The sequence below is a fragment of the Ornithorhynchus anatinus genome, chromosome 13, assembly GCF_004115215.2.
Source record: "Ornithorhynchus anatinus isolate Pmale09 chromosome 13, mOrnAna1.pri.v4, whole genome shotgun sequence".
Taxonomy (NCBI): domain Eukaryota; kingdom Metazoa; phylum Chordata; class Mammalia; order Monotremata; family Ornithorhynchidae; genus Ornithorhynchus; species Ornithorhynchus anatinus.
Genome location: NC_041740.1, coordinates 33,286,240 through 33,304,547, shown reverse-complemented (window position 1 = coordinate 33,304,547; position 18,308 = coordinate 33,286,240). Strand labels below are relative to the sequence as shown.

The 18,308-nt window shown below is 45.9% G+C and overlaps 1 protein-coding gene and 1 non-coding gene across 3 annotated transcripts in view; both read right to left on the bottom strand.

Annotated features, from left to right (window-relative positions):
• The window catches only part of UPF2 (UPF2 regulator of nonsense mediated mRNA decay), a 59,824-nt gene extending 47,724 nt beyond the window's left edge, over window positions 1-12,100 (bottom strand). For both annotated transcript variants that reach the window (XM_029077359.2, XM_029077360.1), the window contains exons 1-3: window positions 12,009-12,100; window positions 6,438-6,817; window positions 4,444-5,223 (exon numbers count right to left, since the gene is read on the bottom strand). In XM_029077359.2, coding sequence (XP_028933192.1) covers window positions 4,444-5,223; window positions 6,438-6,799 — 1,142 coding nt within the window. In that variant the 5' untranslated portion in view covers window positions 6,800-6,817; window positions 12,009-12,100. The remainder of the gene's footprint in view (window positions 1-4,443; window positions 5,224-6,437; window positions 6,818-12,008) is intronic.
• A 5,740-nt stretch (window positions 12,101-17,840) lies between these two features.
• On the bottom strand, window positions 17,841-17,978 carry LOC114816334. The gene has a single exon (XR_003764098.1). It is a non-coding gene; the product is annotated as a small nucleolar RNA SNORA7 (small nucleolar RNA).
• Between the last annotated feature and the right edge of the window lie 330 nt (window positions 17,979-18,308).

Here is an 18,308-nt window from a genome sequence, read left to right as displayed (position 1 = left end):
AGGAAACCAGCCAAAGATTTAGAAAAAGACTCCTAAAACAACTCTCCCAACTTTCTGGAATCAGAGGAACAGCACTGAAGGGCAGAAATCGGCACCAAATCGGGCCAGCCGGATGGGAACAAATGTTCCAATTCCGGATGGGCCCACACAGTTTAAGTAAGGTCGCTAGTTCTATAGTTGTTCAGATAACAGGGAACACATTATATATAAACGCTTAAAGCTAAAAGAATGTCCACACTGAACAGCAGCAACCAAGAATTGGTCCTTAAGAGGATCTACTGAGCATGCCAAAATTCTGGAAGGAGCTGCAGTCTTGGGGCACCCACCAGGATTCTGACCAGGCCCCTAACTTGCAACATCAGCATAGGGGAGCATGTCTGGAGGGGCCCAGGTCATGGCTTTGCTTTCAGTTCAGCAGCAGCGTGGACTAGTGGAAAGAGCTCAGGCTCAGGAGTCAGAGGATCTAGATTCTAATTCTGGTTGTGCCACTTGTCTGTTGTGTGAACATGGGCAAGTCACTTCACTTTTAAATTCCTCATCTGTAAAATGGGGATTAAGAAAATGGGGATTAAGACTGAGCCCTATGTGGGACAGGGACTTTGTCCAACCTGATTATCTTGTATCTAGGCTAGCACTTAGTACAGTACCTGACATACAGCATTAAAACCAACAAAAACAAATGAGGAAAAACAAAAAACCTATTCTGGATACCTGTGACACCAACTTGGAAACTGACTCCAAAGTGGCCACTATAAACAAGTGATGCTGCCTTCGTGAAAGATGATTACATCCTACTGTGCCCCAGCCTAGCCTACAGATACTTCCCCAACCCAGGCCATAGCACATATCCACTCCAAATTCGAGCAGCACAGCCTAGATGACCTAGATCCTGGGGACTTTGAGTATTTCCTCTCTACCAATTAATCATATTTATTGAGCACTTACTGGATGCAGAGCACTGTACTAAGCACTTGAGAGAGCCCGATGTAATAGAGTTGGTAGACAGTCTTCCTGCCCAGTCTATCCCAATCAAACCGAATGATCGGATCCACATGGGCTGTTGAGAATTGTGCTAGTGTGTAATATCACTTCCCCGTATACCGGCAAGCCCACCCTCAATCACTACTGAAATCGGACTAGGTGTAGGGAGTTCAAGCTGAGAGAAAATTTAAAGTCAGGTCGTGAATATAAAAGCCCGCACTGTTTTTGAGCTCGACCTTTTTGTTTATGGTACTTGTTAAGCTCTTACTGTGGGTCAAACCCTGTTCTAAGCACTGGGGTAGACACAACTGAATCAGGTGGGACATAGTCCCTCTTCTGCATGGGGCTCACAATAGAAACAGGATCTTGCCCATGCTCAGCGATACCAGTAAGAATGGCTTGACATGTCATTCTAGGGTTAGGAACCAACCCCTGTCCTCTAAGACTTATATTCCATTACCTTCAGGAGTTCCTCTGCCCCTACATTTTCTCACAGCAGTTTGAGTCCCCAGACACATTCCTGTAACCCACTTAAGACTTCTACAAAAGAAAAGGAGGCAGGTCACTTTCTCCACATGGTCTATGTATCTAATAAGCCCAGTCTAGTGACTCAAATTTTAATACAAGAATCATTAAAAAATTATATATATATATATACATACAAACTACTTGGTAGGCTTTCATAATGACTTGATGATTTCTACTTTAAAATGTTAAGGACAAAATGTCTCTCGAAAATACCAAAATATCCTATTGGTTAGGCCTTTTATGTTTACTAAAAATAGACCTCCCACAGAAAACTAAAGGAATATTTTGAATATTGAATTTTCAAAGGACTATGCCTAGGTATAGACGTTGGAAAATGAAATCAGATGGTCAGTTCTTCTAAGAATTCTAGCTTAGGTCAGTACTACCAAGACCTCAGAGTGTGGCCTAATGGATAGAGCACGGGCCTGGGAGACAGAAAGTCCTGGGTTCTTGTTCCGGCCCCGTCACTTGTCCGCTGTGTGACCTTGGGCAAGTCATTTAACTTCTCTGTGCCTCAGTTACCTCATCTGTAAAAATGGGGATTAAGACTTTGAGCCCTATGTGGGACTTGGACTGTGTCCAACCTGATTACCTGGGATCCACCCCAGCATTTAGAGCAGTGCCTGGCATATAGTAAGCGCTTAAATACCTCAACATAAACCTTAGATTTGCTATGTAAAAAAGCTGCAGTAGCACCCCACTCTCCTGAGACTAGGATAGAACTGGGGAAGCCAGTATGCCGCTTCAGCAAATTATTTATTTTTATATAGTAAAGATTAGTCTGGAGACACAACTCCACTTGCAAAGCAGGCTGAATTAGGTATCTACTCGGGAACTGGCTCCTCCCTCTATTCTCCAAGACAAGCTCCTACCCAGCTTTCCTCTGTAGCCCACGGGGCAGGGCTGAGCATCAAGCTGCAGCAAGGAAAGGAGATGGATAACTGCCAGCACTTTGGGCCAGCTCCTTCTCACTGGGTGAGGGAACTCACTTTCCTCCACGATCTCTCATCTAGTGTTCGACTTTATTTTTTTAACCCATTATTACTGACATTATGCATTCACTAAGGGCCAACCACAGTACTATGTGCCGGAGCAAATATAAGGTCGTCGATCTTCTATCGATCCCTTCACGTACCTGCCAAATGAGAATAATGGAAAACCGACCCTGAAAAACAGAGAAAATGAAAGGAAAGCTATTCTGAAAAATGGTTAGCGTGGACCTGTGGAGTATATGGGATCCATGTGCTCATGTCATCTTAGGAGGAAAGTTCCCAGCGGCATGAACTGGATTCTGTGAGCCCTCTCATGCCAAACTTTAGAAGTGTGAACTGGTACCCTGTCTGACAACCTACCTCATTTAAGGTCAGGAGGGAGAGCACACGAGTAACTGTCCCTGAGGAGAGCAGAGGGGTTTCAGGACAGGATCAAATCCTCAAGCACATTCACCAGGCTCCATCTGATTGGAGGCCCACAGAGCTCTCTAACCCAAGGAGGCCTAAAATGTAGGGGAGGAGGAAGAAGGTTCTGCAGGCCAATACAAATAACCACTGTTTTCTCATTTGCCTGATGGATATGTTAAATTCTCGGTCTGTTCAAAATTGCTCCCAAGGTGAAATGACTAAACTCTACATGAAAAATCATCAGTTGTAAAGTGCCAAAATGGCATAAAGTAGTTCTAGGACATTATTCAGGCTGAAAATATATTTAGAAATTGCCTCCTTCCAGCTCCAGGCAGCCTCAAAAGGAGTAGTAACCAAATATTTACTAAGCTATACTAAGCGCTGGGAGAGAATACACAGGTGGGATTCAGACATGGTCCCTGTCCTTTGGGAGGGTCAAGAGCACAAAAGACATGCAGAGATAACTTTTTTTAAACATAGCCAAGTTCATCTTCAAAACTGCCCTCTTAGAAACACAAACTTAACTCCAGCACCATTTCTTGAAGCACTCAGGTCCCTTCTGCATTCCTGTTCCTTCCTGCAACCCAGTGACCCTCTCCAAATCAGCCGCTCATTTACTGCATCTCTGCCAATCAAGTTGTGCCCATCTGTACTCCACATTCTCACAGAATCACCTAAAACAATATTCACCAACACCTTACACTACAGGCAAAGTCAAGAAGACAAGAAAAGACTTTTCTTAGGCCAAACTAATTTCCTCATAGAACACAGCCAGTTTCTGCAATGACGGATGTTTTCATTACATGCTTCAGATAGAAGATTTGGGGGTACTTAGGGAACGTACTTTCTACCTGGATACAACCTGGGGGGTGCTGAAACGGTTCTTACGCATGGGTACTGCGTCAGTCAAGGTGTGAGCACCGTTGCCTGAGTTTTCTGTACTCTAATGTTCTTTAGAACAAACCCCCACATTACAGAAGAACTATGTGAAAAGTAATAATTTCAGAGGAAGAAGCTTGCTTATAATGAGCAGCCAACTAGGTATCTGGCCCAAAATATAGTTCCAAGTGAGACTTCCAAGACAACCACATCTTTTGGATGCTATTTCTCAATTTCCCAGATTACATGATCATCAACAATGACAAGAGTAAACAAAAACACAACCTAAATTAATGTACTTGAAGGGAAAAAATTCACAGAGGGAGACAGGGGCAAAGAGGAAAATTACTCATGTGGCAAGGAAAGAAACACGGTCCTTAATTTTAATGAGGCTGCAGCAAACCAAAGTGAGGGGAAAAAAAAAATCCACAAACTAGAGACCACAGTATAATTGCCAGACTCACTTTAACTAGGAAGCAAACCCTGCAGTTGTTCCTCGTTCAAAGAAGAGCCTAAGACATTTTGAAAATTTCCCAGTATTTTCACGATTAATCTGCGCTCACCCCTTTTCTAATTTCTTTCCTCACAGACACCAAGATTAAGAATATCTACTGCAAAACAAACTCTCAAATTTTGAGAAATATTTGAAAATCACCTGTTTTGTCTCTCAATATTCTGTAGCTCCCTGTGGTCCCTTTTCAGGTGTTTGGTCAAAGACGTAAAGTATTCTTTTAACAGGTTCTGGAAAGGCTGTTGTTTCTCTGGGCTGATTATCTCACTAGGAGGAAAACTCAAATTAAACTTCTCTGCAGCACCCTTCACTTTTCTTGGTACCAATCCAGCAATATCATCTCCACAGTGCCGGCAAAAGCTAATCACCACAGAAACATGAGTATGGGATTCACGATCTGCATTAATAATGTTTTTCAGCTGCTCATAGATTAAGGATAAACCTTCCTTGTCAGTGAAAATACCAACTATTGTCAACTCTGCAATGAAACGCAAGTCAGTTCGTAATTTGGTAATGTTAGGAGTTTTCTCCTCTTTTCTTGCTTCAAAATGTTTCTTCCAAACCTGAAGAAGTGATGGAGCAAAGTCAGCGTACCGCTGATGAAACAGAGAGCACAAGTGCACAGCACAGTTCACATCTGATATTTTTAACTTTGCTTCCACGATGGAAGCGACAGCTTCCGCGATGTATTTACTTAAATTGAGGCCATTAAAATCATGGGACAAGGAGTCTCTCTGTTGCTCCGTAATTGTTTTTAGCTTCTTGACGAAGGCGGTATTCTTCTTCAAGCTTGAGTCCAGTCTGCTAAAGAAATTCTCCTCAGGTCGGTTTTCTGGTGCGTTCTGATTTTTGCTACGGAGTTCCTTTCTCGCCTGGTGACGTTCCCACGCTTCCTGATGGAGCTGATGTGCTTCCTCTTTCTCTCTAGAACCAAAACAAACCCAATTACGAATAATACTTGGCATTTTCATTTTTAAGTCATTCATAAATTATACATCACCCTCAATTTCCTTATAATTCAAACCAGGAAACCAATGCAGAAATAAGTAGTCAGCCTACCTCATGGACGTTAGAACTTGGCTGGGTGTACAAGGACAACCACCAACCCTCTTGCAAAATGGCCTCTATTATCAATGCCTCGAAGGGTGTAATAAAAAGTGTATTCATTCAATCTGTTGCTAACTCTGGGATGTCCAGGGTTTGGAGGTAAATCAAAATTAAAAATCAACGTTACTATGGCAAATTGGAGAACTGAGTGGCTTTTAACAGGATGGGTTTCAACCGGGACAAAAGCTGAGGGATGCCTCTGGAGAAGGAAAAGACACCCCAAAACATAGTGAGCCACAACTGTCTTCATGCAAGAACAGACAAGAAAGAACCACAAGGAGCAGCAAACACAAGGAAAGAGGAGTCAGCAATGTAGTGCTTATTGTATTTTAAAAGAAGTTATGAAATTTGGATGACTAACAGGAAAGTAGCGGGAAGCACATCATCTTCAACTCTATTGAAATGGCAAGTAGGGGATAACAAACAGTTGTTCCCACTGAGGACAGAATGAGAAAACAGAAATTGCAGCAGGAAGGATTCGGTTAAACCTTAGAAAGAACTTAAGTTTGAAATACCAAATGAAATAATGATAAATGGACACTGTTTCTGGAGATTTAAGAAGATCTAAAACAATTCTCTTTCTGGGATGGATGGACTACATCCTTTGATTCTATGATCTCCCAACAATCACCACTCCTTTCTTGCTAAGAAATATTTAGAGGGAAGAGTCCCCAAGACTGTAAAGCAGTCTGAGTTCCTCTTGTCAATATCCTTCTAAGGAATATATGAAAATAAATACTGCCTTACTTCCGATATTTTATCTTTGAAGCATGAAGCCCCATGATAGCTGGGCAACTTCAACTTTGAGTTAAGTTACTGCAGGCTTTTTCTATAGATGATGCACCTCACCGTTTTATGTATAAAGTTTTAATTTTAAAATTCAGTATGACACGAGAAAATGCACTCTCAAAAAATTACCAAAAACAGGGCCTCTGATTACTTTGGATCCAAAGGACACCCGCCCCCCCCCCCCCATACTTAGAACACTAAATAGGAGACTTAGTAATAAAAGTAAAAAAGAAATGTCTTACTTTAATTGAGCAGCTGCTTCCTCCTGCTTACGCTTCACCTCTTCCTCTTGCTTCTTTTTCTCTTCCTCTTCAAGTTTCTTCTTTTCTTCCTCCTCCTTTTTCTTTAGTTCTTCCTCCGCTTTTACTTTCTCTTCCTCTTTCTTCTTCCGCTCCTTGTCCTCTTTTTTTCGTTTATCTTCTTCCAACTTCTTCTTCTTATCTTCAGGCACCTTTATAGCCTCTCTCTTGGTGCTAATTTTGATATCATCTTTGGGTTTTTCCCGGCTGCTCACAGTTCTCCTTTCATTGCAATCTTTCTCTTTGCTGTTCAACAAAGATTCTTTTTCTTCCATGCTTGCTGGCTTTTTGCGCTCAGCTGGCATTATGTTTCAAAGTCAAACCTGCCAAGGTAAAAGAATATCAATGGATTTTGTGATTGTTTTTCTCTGCACTTTCAAAGAACACTCATTTCCCAAAAAGACCCACGAAATGCAAATCTTCAAATGGTGATGATTAAATAAATAACTCAACTGAAGCAAAACTGAGTCCATTTTTAACACTCAACAGATAAATTTGTAGTCTCAATTACTATTGCTTTTTTTAAACCCCTTCTTGGGTTAAAGAGCATTGAACTTTTTTTAATTGTATGTACTCCATAAGGCTTATCTTAAAGCTTTTTATCCACCTGTTTCATAAGGTTTCAGAAATATTCCCAAAATGTAACTACTGGCATAATTCCTGCTTTGCAAACAGAGATACCAAGACTTGGAAAGATCAGATGATTTGGCCACACAAATCAACACTACGAACATATTTATGGTTCAAGGCATTCAATGATGATCTTGTTGCTTTAACTACCTCATTAGATCTTTGGCAAAACAAACAAAAAAACCCAAAAACAAATTTAAAAAAAAACAACCCACTCTTTTCAGACAAGTTAAAAACATTCAGTTCTGGAAGGTACTTTAAATGCCAGGCTTTCCAAGAAGCTCCTTTACAAGAGGTTTAAAATGTATACCCCCTCCCCCCCACCAAAAAAAAAAGGCCTTTGCAGGATACTTTCGTTTAGAAAGTTTCTCATCATCCAATATAGCTGAACAGTTCTACAAAAAAATTCTAGTTACTTCTTGGAGATGGCAGACTTTTAAGTTAGCTGATTCTTTCAAAGATACTTGAACTTTTAGACTTGTAAACTGCCTGAAGATATCAAGCATGGCCCAAAATAGTCAATTTGTTTCTAAAAGTTGTATGTGGTTCAAAGTTCTGCATATTACACAAAAGAATCATTTTTAAAATCTCCCTGGAGAGGGAAATCTTTTTTTTAATCAAAAATTTTGAACTCAAGCAGATTTATGATTTTCACACTACGGGATTTGCAAAGGATGGTTTAAAAATGATCATGATTTTAATGGCTTATGATAGAAGGATTTATGATTTACTACTTTTTGAAAAAGCACATCTGTCAGCTAGCAGGTAGAGCATGACCCAAAATGATGGCAATTAATACTGAATTACCCATCATCTACAAACCTATTTGATGATTTTTTTCCCCACATATTAAGGCGCTGCTTAGACACTCCAGTCCCTTACAACTAAGCCTTGGAAATAAAGTTTCAGCTAAGAAAGTTATTCTCAGACATGTAGACAACCTAGAATTAGAGAACTAGAGAACTCAGCCCAAAGTAACTATGTTCACATGTCCTTCTGGGCACAAGACAACCTAGGCTGGATTCTTGGCTCTGACAGAGAGAGCATCCTCTTTGACTATGAAAAAACCCATGATCCTCAAATTCCGTCAAAGCAGGGATTTTTGTTAGATAAATGACCAGCAGGGCTGTAATGAAAATGCCTGTAAGGCACTTGAAGTTGATAGGACAGAGAAATAGATGATCTCTAGGTTAGCTAGCTTGACCATTTTCAACTACGCGCACTGAAGCCAGTGTGCAGTAGTAACAAGTGTGAATTTCCAGAGACCATCCTGACATTTCTTGACTATCTCCTGGCAGGCTGGTAAGGTACTTCTCAGCAGGAAAAAAACAGAGGTAAAGCAATGAAGTCACTATAATTTTGGAGTGGTGATCTTAGCTTCAAAGTTATACCTTTTCACAATAGGATTGACTTATTAAACTGTGTCCTACACGTCACAGTAAGACTTCCGACATGTGAGTTTGCCCAACATCCAAGAGGGAATTCTCCAAAGTGAAAACTTGAATCCCTCTAACAGGGACTCTAATATGAAATCAACCTTACCGTTGCCCCAAAACTATTAAAAGGAGCCTTACTGGTAAACCGACATACAAAAAGACAACGCCAAATTTAAGAATCTCAACTATATTTATGAAACCCAGGTTTACATATTTTCAGTAAAGTGCATGGATCCAAACCAGAGTGCTCAACATTTAAGTGGCATGAAAATCCCAGCTGAGCTCTAGGTCCACTTTCATCTAAGGCTGGGAATCCTTATTCTTCCTGATTTGAGTTTTCATGATTTAAATGTAAATCTCAACCTTTCATTTAGTCCAAATGCTGCAATAATATAAGTAATGAGAAGCGGCGTGGCCTAGCAGAGTACGGGCCTGGGAGTCAGAAGGACCTGGGTTCTAATCCCTGGCTCTGCCACTTGTTGGCTGGGTGACCTTGGGCAAGTCACTTCCCAGAGCCTCTGTTTCCTCATCTAACCAACATATTAACACTGAGCACCCCATGTGGGACAGGAACCATGTCCAACCTGGTTATCCCAGTACTTAATACAGTGCCTGGCACATAGTAAACGCTTAATAAATACCATAAAAAAAAACAAACATGAGTACTAACATGCCAAGTAGATACTAACAGAAAAAGCCACGGTAGAAACAGAGTTTGAAAGGACAGAAATTGTGTCTTTAGCTGTACCCTTCCAGGGGCCTAGAACACTGTGCTGCATCCAATAGGTGCTCAGTAAATATTAATGAGGATGAATTTTCCGACTAGCAACTCCGTAATGATATAATAACACCATGTTTAGTTTGGAAAGATCTTCGATGGACACCCATTTTGACAAATCTGTTGAATCGCTCACCGTCTTCACCTCATTCAGAAAGTTACACAGAACCCTTGAACTTTAATTTATTTGAAGGGAGTGGGTGTGTTCATTTGCTTTGATTGCCAATGTTCAATTATCATCGGGTAGTTTTATACAAGATTTTGAAACTTATTTGACATCCTAATGGTAACTACCTTAAAAGAAGCACAGAAAGCTCCCACTATAATCTACTTCCTCAGATTTACCAATATCGTAGGATGCATTCAGGGTATGAATTAGCATAATTTTTTGAAGTTCCTCTCTAGTCCTAGGTTCCTACTTACTGTCTGAGACATACAGATGTCTGAGAAGGTGAGCATCCATTAACCATGTACACTTAAAAAGTTAAAAGAGATAAAAAACTGCCTGTGTAAATCAAGATACTAAGAGCTAGGCTAGCAGCAAGCAGAGAAAAACTGGTCTCCCCCTTAAATACTAATAACAACATTGGTATTTGTTAAGCGCTCACTATGTGTTGAGCACTGTTCTAAGCACTGGGGGGGATACAAAGTGACCAGGTTGTCCCACATGGGGCTCACAGTCTTCATCCCTATTTTACAGATGAGGGAACCGCGGCACCGCGAAGTTAAGTGACTTGCCCAAAGTCACAAAGCTGACAGGTGGCGGAGCCGGGATTAGAACCCACAACCTCTGACTCTTAAGCCCAGGTACTTTCCACTGAGCCACGCTGTAATAGCATTGGTATCTGTTAAGCGCTTACCATGTGCCACACTGTTCTAAGCGCTGGGGTAGATGCGAGGTAATTGGGCTGGCCCACGTGGGGCTCACAGTCTTCAACCCCATTTTACAGATGAGGACACTGAGGTCCGGGGAAGTTGTGTGACTGGTCCAAAGTCACACAGCTGCCATGGGAGGGAGCCGAGATGAGAACCCACGATCTCATCTAAACTCCCAGGCCCGGGGTTTTTCCACTGAGCCTCGCTGTAACAGTGTTGGTATCTGTTAAGCGCTTACCATGTGCCACCCACTGTTCTAAGGGCTGGGGTGGATGCGAGGTAATAATAATGTTGGTATTTGTTAAGCACTATGTGCAGCGCACTGTGCTTTAAGCGCTGGGGGAGATACAGGGTCACCAGGTTGTCCCAGGTGAGGCTCCCAGTCTTCATCCCCATTTTACAGATGAGGGAACGGAGGCACAGAGAAGTGAAGTGACTTGCCCACAGTCACACAGCTGACAAGGGGCCGAGCCGGGACCTCTGGCTCCCAAGCCCAGGCAGGCTGGCCCACGTGGGGCTCCCAGTCTTCACCCCCGTTCTACAGGTGAGGACACTGCGGCCCGGGGAAGTTATGTGACTGGCCCCAAAGTCACACAGCTGCCATGGGAGGGCGGCGGGATTAGAACCCACGACCTCGGACTCCCAAGCCCGGGCTCCTTCCACCGAGCCACGCTACTTCTCTCCAGTACATCCCTGGAGGCCAGAACGTGTGGACCGCGGGGCCGGGAGGGGATACGAATTCTATCTGACGAATCCCATAAGAGAGAATCCGCATTTCTCCTGTCCTCCCACAGATGGGTTGTTTTTTTGTAAGGCTCTGTGCGCCTCGGGAGAGAACCCGCAAACTTCCCAATCAATCGGGCTCCTCCTCGTCTTCGCTTTCAATTTGGGGGGAGGCGACGGAGCTCGAGGATCTTGCCGAAAAGAGGAGTTGGTCGGGGCAGACACCCTGCCCGCGCAAAGTCACGAAGAGCTTCGTCCTTTCGTCCCGTCGCCCTCCCGCCCCACTCGGCCGGTCCCACCCTGCCGCCGGGGAGCAGGAAGAACAACAACGTGGGGATGTGCTAAGCGCTTACTACGTGCCCAACACCGTTCTGAGCGCCGGGGAGGATACGAGGCGATGAGGTTGTCCCACGTGAGGCTCCCACTCTTCATCCCCATTTTCCAGATGGGGGAGGTGGCTTGGCTAAAGGCCCCCAGCGGACGAGTGGCGGGGGGGCCGGGATTCGAACCCATGCCCTCTGGCCCCCCGGAGCCACGAGGGTCGGGGGGCGGAGTCGTGCGGCGGCGAGGGCCCCACGCTTAGCGGAGGGTCGGCGCTCCTGGACCGCCCCTCCCTGAGGCCGTCGGCGGTGTGGCGATGAGTCGTCGCCGCCCTCCTTCCTTCCCCCCGCCGAGGCTCATCCTCCGGCGACGACGGAAGGGGAAGCCGACCCGCCTCGGCGGCCGCGGCGGCGGGGCCAGTCCCGGCCCCGGAGGCCGGTGACATTTCCCGGGGCCTCCAACCCCCTTCCCCCCCCCCCCCCCCTCAGTTTCCCCCCCGCCTTCCTGGGCCTGTCACCTCGGGCCCCTGCGGCTGCCTCCCGGCCGGTCCTGGGGGGGGGGGGGAACCTCCTCCCCCGGCTCTCCGGGGGGGACCCCGGCACCAGGGCCCTCCCCGGTTCTGGGGGGCTGTGAGGGGGTCCCAGACGACCACCGCCTGTGGCCGGTCCCTCCCCACCCCCAGGAGCGGTTTCCCGCGGCGGGGCGGCTGAGGGGATGGGGCGGGGGGGAGGGGAGCTCCTCGGGACTCACCTCCCGCCTGTTGTCAACATCGGCCCCGGGTTTCCCAGCACCAACTCCACCACTCCAGGCTTCTCCCCCTCCTCCTCCTCCTCCTCTTCTTCCCTCCCCTCCCCTCCCCTCCCCTCCCCGCCGAAGACCCGCCTTCGCCTCAGCTCCCCGCCCGCCGCCGCCCGCCACTCACCAGCGCGGCCCGAGCCGAGGGGACGAGGAAGGGGCGGGGCCGGGGCTGCCCGCCTAGAAGCCTGAAGGGACGCCCGCCCCCCGGGGCCGTACCGTTACCGGTCGGTCGGGTCCCAGGCCCCCCCCACCCCGCCGGCCCGGCCTGCTGCCTCGGCTCCGCCGGAGGCGCCGGGAAACGGCGGGCCGAGCCGGAAAGAGGACGGCGTTGGGAGGCCGGCGGCGCGGCGGGCAGCCCTGGGCCCTTCGGGTGGGGACCGGCGGCCGTGGGGGGGGGAAGAGGGGGAAGTGGGGGGGGGGGTTGGTTGCTCAGGAAGGGCGGGAGCAGGAAGAGGAGCCGCGCAGGCGCGGGCGCCGGCGCAGGCGCATTGGCCCCAGTGAGGGGCGGCTGGAATGGCGTGAGGGAAACAGGGGGCGGGAGGGAAGCCTCAAGGCCAAAGCCCCACGGTCGGCTTCAGCCGCCAAGCTTCGGTGCTCCTTTGCGCCAGGAAGACGGGGGGGGGGGTCATAATAATAATAGTAATGATGGTATTGGAGAGACCCCTGTTCTAAACGCCGGGGTAGATACAGGGTCATCAGGTTGTCCCACGTGAGGCTCACGGTCTTCATCCCCATTTTACAGATGAGGGAACTGAGGCCCAGAGAAGTGGTGACTTGCCCCCAGTCACACAGCTGACAAGGGGCAGAGTCGGGATAATAATGGTATTCGTTAAGTGCTTGTTATGTGCCGAAGACGGTCCTAAGGGTTGGGGGTAGAGCCAAGGTTGTCCCACGTGGGGCTCACAGTCTTCATCCCCTCTTTCCAGATGAGGGAACTGAGGCCCAGAGAAGTCAAGTGACTTGCCCAAAGCCACACAGCTGACAAGCCGCACAGCCGGCATTTGAACCCATGACCTCTGACTCCCAAACCAGGGCTCATTCCACGAAGACACAGTGCTTCTCTACAAGCAGCGGGTAGAGCCAAGGTCATCAAGTTGTCCTGCGTGGGGCTCGCAGTCTTCATCCCCTTTTGCAGATGAGGTCACTGAGGCACAGAGAAGTGAAGTGATGTGCCCAAAGTCACACAGCCGACAAGCAGTGGAGAGGGGATTTGAACCCATTGATCTCTGACGCCCCAGCCAGTGCTGTTTCCACTGAGCCACGCTGCCTCCCTACAAGCAGCGGGTACAGCCAGTGTCATCAGGTTGTCCGACGTGGGACTCACAGTCTTCATCCCCATTTTACAGATGAGGTCACTGAGACACAGAGAAGTGAAGTGATGTGCCCAAGGTCACACAGCTGACAAGCGGCGGAGCCGGGATTAGAACCCATGACCTCTGACTTTTAAACCTGGGCTCTTTCCACTACAGCACGGGTGTGAGTGAGGACGATATGGGCGTCGAAGGGCCGGGGTGGGGGAGAAGAAGTGACCTTTTGGAAGGGGTGGAGGGAGGGAGCTGAAGAGAGGTGGAGAAGCGTGGATGGAAGGGCCCTGTGGTGGAGGGGGGGGGGGAAATTGCAGCAGACTGAAGGATAAAAGGAACAAATGTCTGCAGTTGGAAAGGAGGACCAGGCCATGCTCTGCCTAGGCCTTTCCCGATCCTCCCATGGAAATGACATTTGAACACATCCGCTCCTCAAACCAACTATTCCACACCAGGAAATTAATTTCTTCATTTAATTTTATTGAGTGCTTACTATGTGCAGAGCACTCGACTAAGCGGTTGGAATGTACAATTCGGCAACAGAGAGAGACAATCCCTGCCCAACAACGGGCTCACGGTCTAAACGGGGAGACAGGCAACAAAACAAAACAGAACAAAACAAAACAAGTAGTCTGGTGAAAGAAAACAAATATTCAACCAGCTTTTGGGGAGAAGAATGAAGCAACTTGAGGAAAAGGGGATTGGGGGTCAAACAGCTACATCTGTGAAACCTGACTTCAAGCAATCTGTAAAAAACAAAACAGGCCATTAGCCTCTATCTGCCCACCTCTAAAAAGTCGTGGAATCCATCAATGGTATTTATCGAACACTCACATGTTGTACTTGGCAGAGTACGATGATAATCATAATGTTGATGGCATTTTTTAAGCGCTTACTATGTGTGAAACGCTGTTCTAAGTGCTGATTCCACAGAATTAGCAGAAACGTTCCTGGGAGATAAAAAGCCCTTTGGAATCCATGGAAATCACTTAGAAAATAGGTGGCACTGATGGTTCGTAGACATGAAAGTGTCCCCAATTATTCGGGTGGTGCTGGAAATCCCTTGTTCTCTCTGGTCGTAAAGAATTCCTTTGGTTTTAGCAGCAGTAGAACCAAACATGTCCCAGGTGGAAATGGTGGTGCTTCCCTCCTTTGAGCCATACGTTTAGCGCAGCACCCTGAGGTACCCTGTTGTTCAGTGGTTGATAGGAATGTTTCCTGCCTACAAGGAGCTTATGGTCTAGAGGGGAAACAAGACCACACTATAAATAAATAATGGATATGTTCATAAGTGCTCTGGGGCTGAGGGTGAGGAGACCCTCAAGTTGCTTAAATGATTCAGATCCGATGAGAATTAATCTGTACATTTATTGTGTACAGAGCGCTGTTCTAAACCCTTGGGAGAGTACAAAATTGAGTTGTTAGACACATTCTGTACCCACAACCAGCTGACATTCTAGAATATGGTGGGTTTGTGGATTTGGCACTTGGATCTGTAGTTTTTAATGGTATTTGTTAAGTGCTTATCATCTGTTAAACATTGTTCTAAGCACTGGGGTTAAGTGCAGGTTAATCAGGTCTGACACAGTCCCTGTCCCACACAGGACTCACAGTCTAGTGGGGAGGGAGAACAGGCATTGTATCTTCATTTTACAGTTGAGGAAATTGAGGCACAGAGCTGTTAAGTGACCTCATATAGCAGGCAAGTGGCAGAGCGGGGATTAGAACCCAGGTCCTCTGACTCCCAGACCCGTGCTCTTTCCACTAAGCCATACTCCTAGCCTACTCAGTGAATTTACAGATAACTGAAATTGGGTAGGGTTGTTAACAGTTCAGAACAAGTACAGAACTGAAATTGAAAGTGATCTTGTTCAATTAAAGAATTGGTCCCACAAAAATAGCATGAAGTTGAATAAAGACAAATGGGGATGGAGAAAGGAAGAAGATCTGAGGGTCAAAAAGTGTTAGCCTTAAAAAATGCATCATGTATCAACAAAGGTATATTGTGCAGCAAAGCATTCTAATTCACCTTATCCCCAGACTGGCATCTTTCTGGTTATAGTTCCTCTAGACTGTAAGCTCAGTGTAGGCTGGGAACACGTCTACCAACTCTGTTGCAGTGGACTCTCTCAAGTGCTTAGTACAGTGCTCTGCCTACTGTAAATGCTCAATAAATACAATTGATTGATTGATTTCAGATAACTTCCTGAACATGTCAAGCAGATGGCCCTAGATGCTTTCAGTTCTTCCTCAGATGGCTTGAGAGTAACAGGATGTCACCTGTGGCTTGGGGTAAGAAAAAAAATACCTTGGGTTCAGACCAACTATGTTGCATTGTTTTCAATTTCTCCTTCTTTGCCTCAAATGTGATGGCAAAACATCATAATGTAAATGCATATTAATGATAAACTTACCCCCTTGGAAATGTTTTTCAGAAGTTTTTGACCATCGTAAGGGGAATTTTTCTGCCTCAGAATGTTGCTTTTAGCTTTCAGGGTCAAGTGCCTGTTGAGGTAATACATTCTAAAGAAACCTTCCAAATGTGACATAAAGATGCAAACAGTGGCTTATACTATTATTACACATGCAAGTTGTAGAGTAAGTAAACAGCCTGAAAGGGCATTCAAGTCAAAGTCTATAAAGCAAGGGTCTGGGAGTCAGAAGGGCCACTTGTAGGCTATGTATTCTTGGCGAAGTCACTTCACTTCTTCCTGCCTCAGATTCCTCGTCTGTAAAATGGGGATTAAGGCTTAGAGCCCCATGGGGGACATGGACTGTGTCCAACCGGATTAGCCTGGATCTCCTCTGGTGCTTAGAACAGTGCATGGCACATAATAAGCACTTAACAATTACCATTAGAAAAAAAAACAAACCCAAAGAAACAATTCCGTTATCATTCTGGACTCCAAGTTGATTTCTCATATCTTCGGATCAGGTAGAAATGTCCCAAAGGTCAATTGGTTATACCAGCTCAAGTTTGATGCCTACTTGTTTTGTTTTGCTGTCTCCCTCCCCCTTTTAGACTGTGAGCCCATTGTTGGGCAGGGATTGTCTCTGTTGCCGAATTGTACATTCCAAGCACTTAGTACAGTGTTCTGCACACAGTAAGCGCTCAATAAATACAAATGAATTGAATGAATGTAAAAGCACTTGAAAGATCATAACTTGACCATCGTGGAAACACTCAGAAAACACAAATGGGAGATTTCTGGAGTATTTTTGCAATTGAAAAGGTGACCTGATCATGGCAGTGTGTTTAATTTTGAAAACAATGTAACACTGGCTGAGCTAGATTAATGCTTTGGGGGTGTGGCCCAGGGCTTCAGGGTAATAGGAAGCCTACAAAAGCAAATCCACAGTTTTATACATGAAAATAAAGCAAATAGGACCTATGATTTGGGGTATATATAAAAGCTGTTTTAAAGCAAGAAGTAGGCTATTTGGAATTAAAACTATATTTTACATGCTTTAAGATTGAAATGTAGCCACAGAATGTCTTTATGTTAATTAAAAGGCAGTTTGGGGATAGTGTTAATAGCCTCAGTGCCAGAATCGTCATCATTTTATTTTAAATTAGAAGAAAGATTTGCATAATCTACCTTCCCTCAGTGGACGTAACATTGCCGAAGGGATTTACACAATAGAATCCTGGTTCCTTCGTTCGATCGTATTTACTGAGCGCTTACTGTGTGCAAAGCACTCTACTAAGTGCTTGGGAGAGTATAATATAACAATAAACAGACCCATTCCCTTCCCACAATGAGCGTATGGTCTAGACCTATTCACAACAAGCCCTCATTATATAAGCATTATATAAGATCCATCTGGCCCAGGGTTGCTAGCCAGTTGTAAATTCACAGACAGTCCCTAAAAAGCACTTGAATCCCGGAAAAATAATTTGATGTTATAAATAAGGGCGGTTGCCACGCTGGGGTTACGGGAGGAGGAATCCAGTGCTTCCCTGCTGCCTGGGGCGGATGGCCTGGCCAATGCTGGGGTAATGGCAGAGCCACCGTGGCATAATGGAAAAGGTACAGACCTGGGAGGCAGAGGACTTGGGTTCTAATGCCAGCTCTGCCACTTGCTTGCTGGGTGACCATGGACACAGACCTGAAAATGTCAAGCAGGTGGCCTTAGATGTTCTTGTCTGAGTCCCCCTCTAGACCACAGGGTTTTAGTAGGGTGGGGAACGTGTCTTCCGTCTATTATATTGTACTCTCACAAGTATGTAGTACGGTTCTCTGCACATAGTCTTGTCATGTCTTAATGCTGTCAAGTTGCCTCTGGACCATAGCGACTCCATGGCCGCATCTCTCCCAGAACACCCCACCTCCATCTGCATCTTCTGGTAGTGTATCCCTAGAGTTTTCTTGGTAAAAATACGGAAGTGGTTTACCATCGTCTTCTTCCATGCAGTAAGCTTGAGTCTCTACCCTCAACTCTCTCCCATGCCGCTGCAGCCCAGCACAGGTGAGTTTGGACTTGTAGCAGATCACCTTCCGCTCGCTAGCCACTGCCCAAGCTAAGAATGGAATGGGTGGCCCTCTGCTTGACTCTCCCTCCAGTAGCTGAGACTGGCAGACTACTTGAAACTCTCCAGGTGCCATCCTGAGAGGGACTACACACAGTAAGCACTCAGTATTGATTTTCTGTGCCTCAGTTTCCTCAACCATAAAAATGGGGATTCTATACCTGTTCTCCCTCCTACTTGGACAGTGACCCCCATGTGGGACAGGAACTGTGTTCAACCTGATTAACTTGAATCTTCCTCAGCTTAGAACAGTGTTTGACACATAGTAAGCACTTAACAAATACCATAATTAATTAACCCTGTTTTCTGGAAGGGTGGGGAGGGAGCCCTGGCTTCCCTATCCCATCAGGGGCTCAGCAGCTCCAGCCTTGAAGTTTGCGCTCCAGTGCTTCCTCCCTTCTTTTCAACTAATGTCAT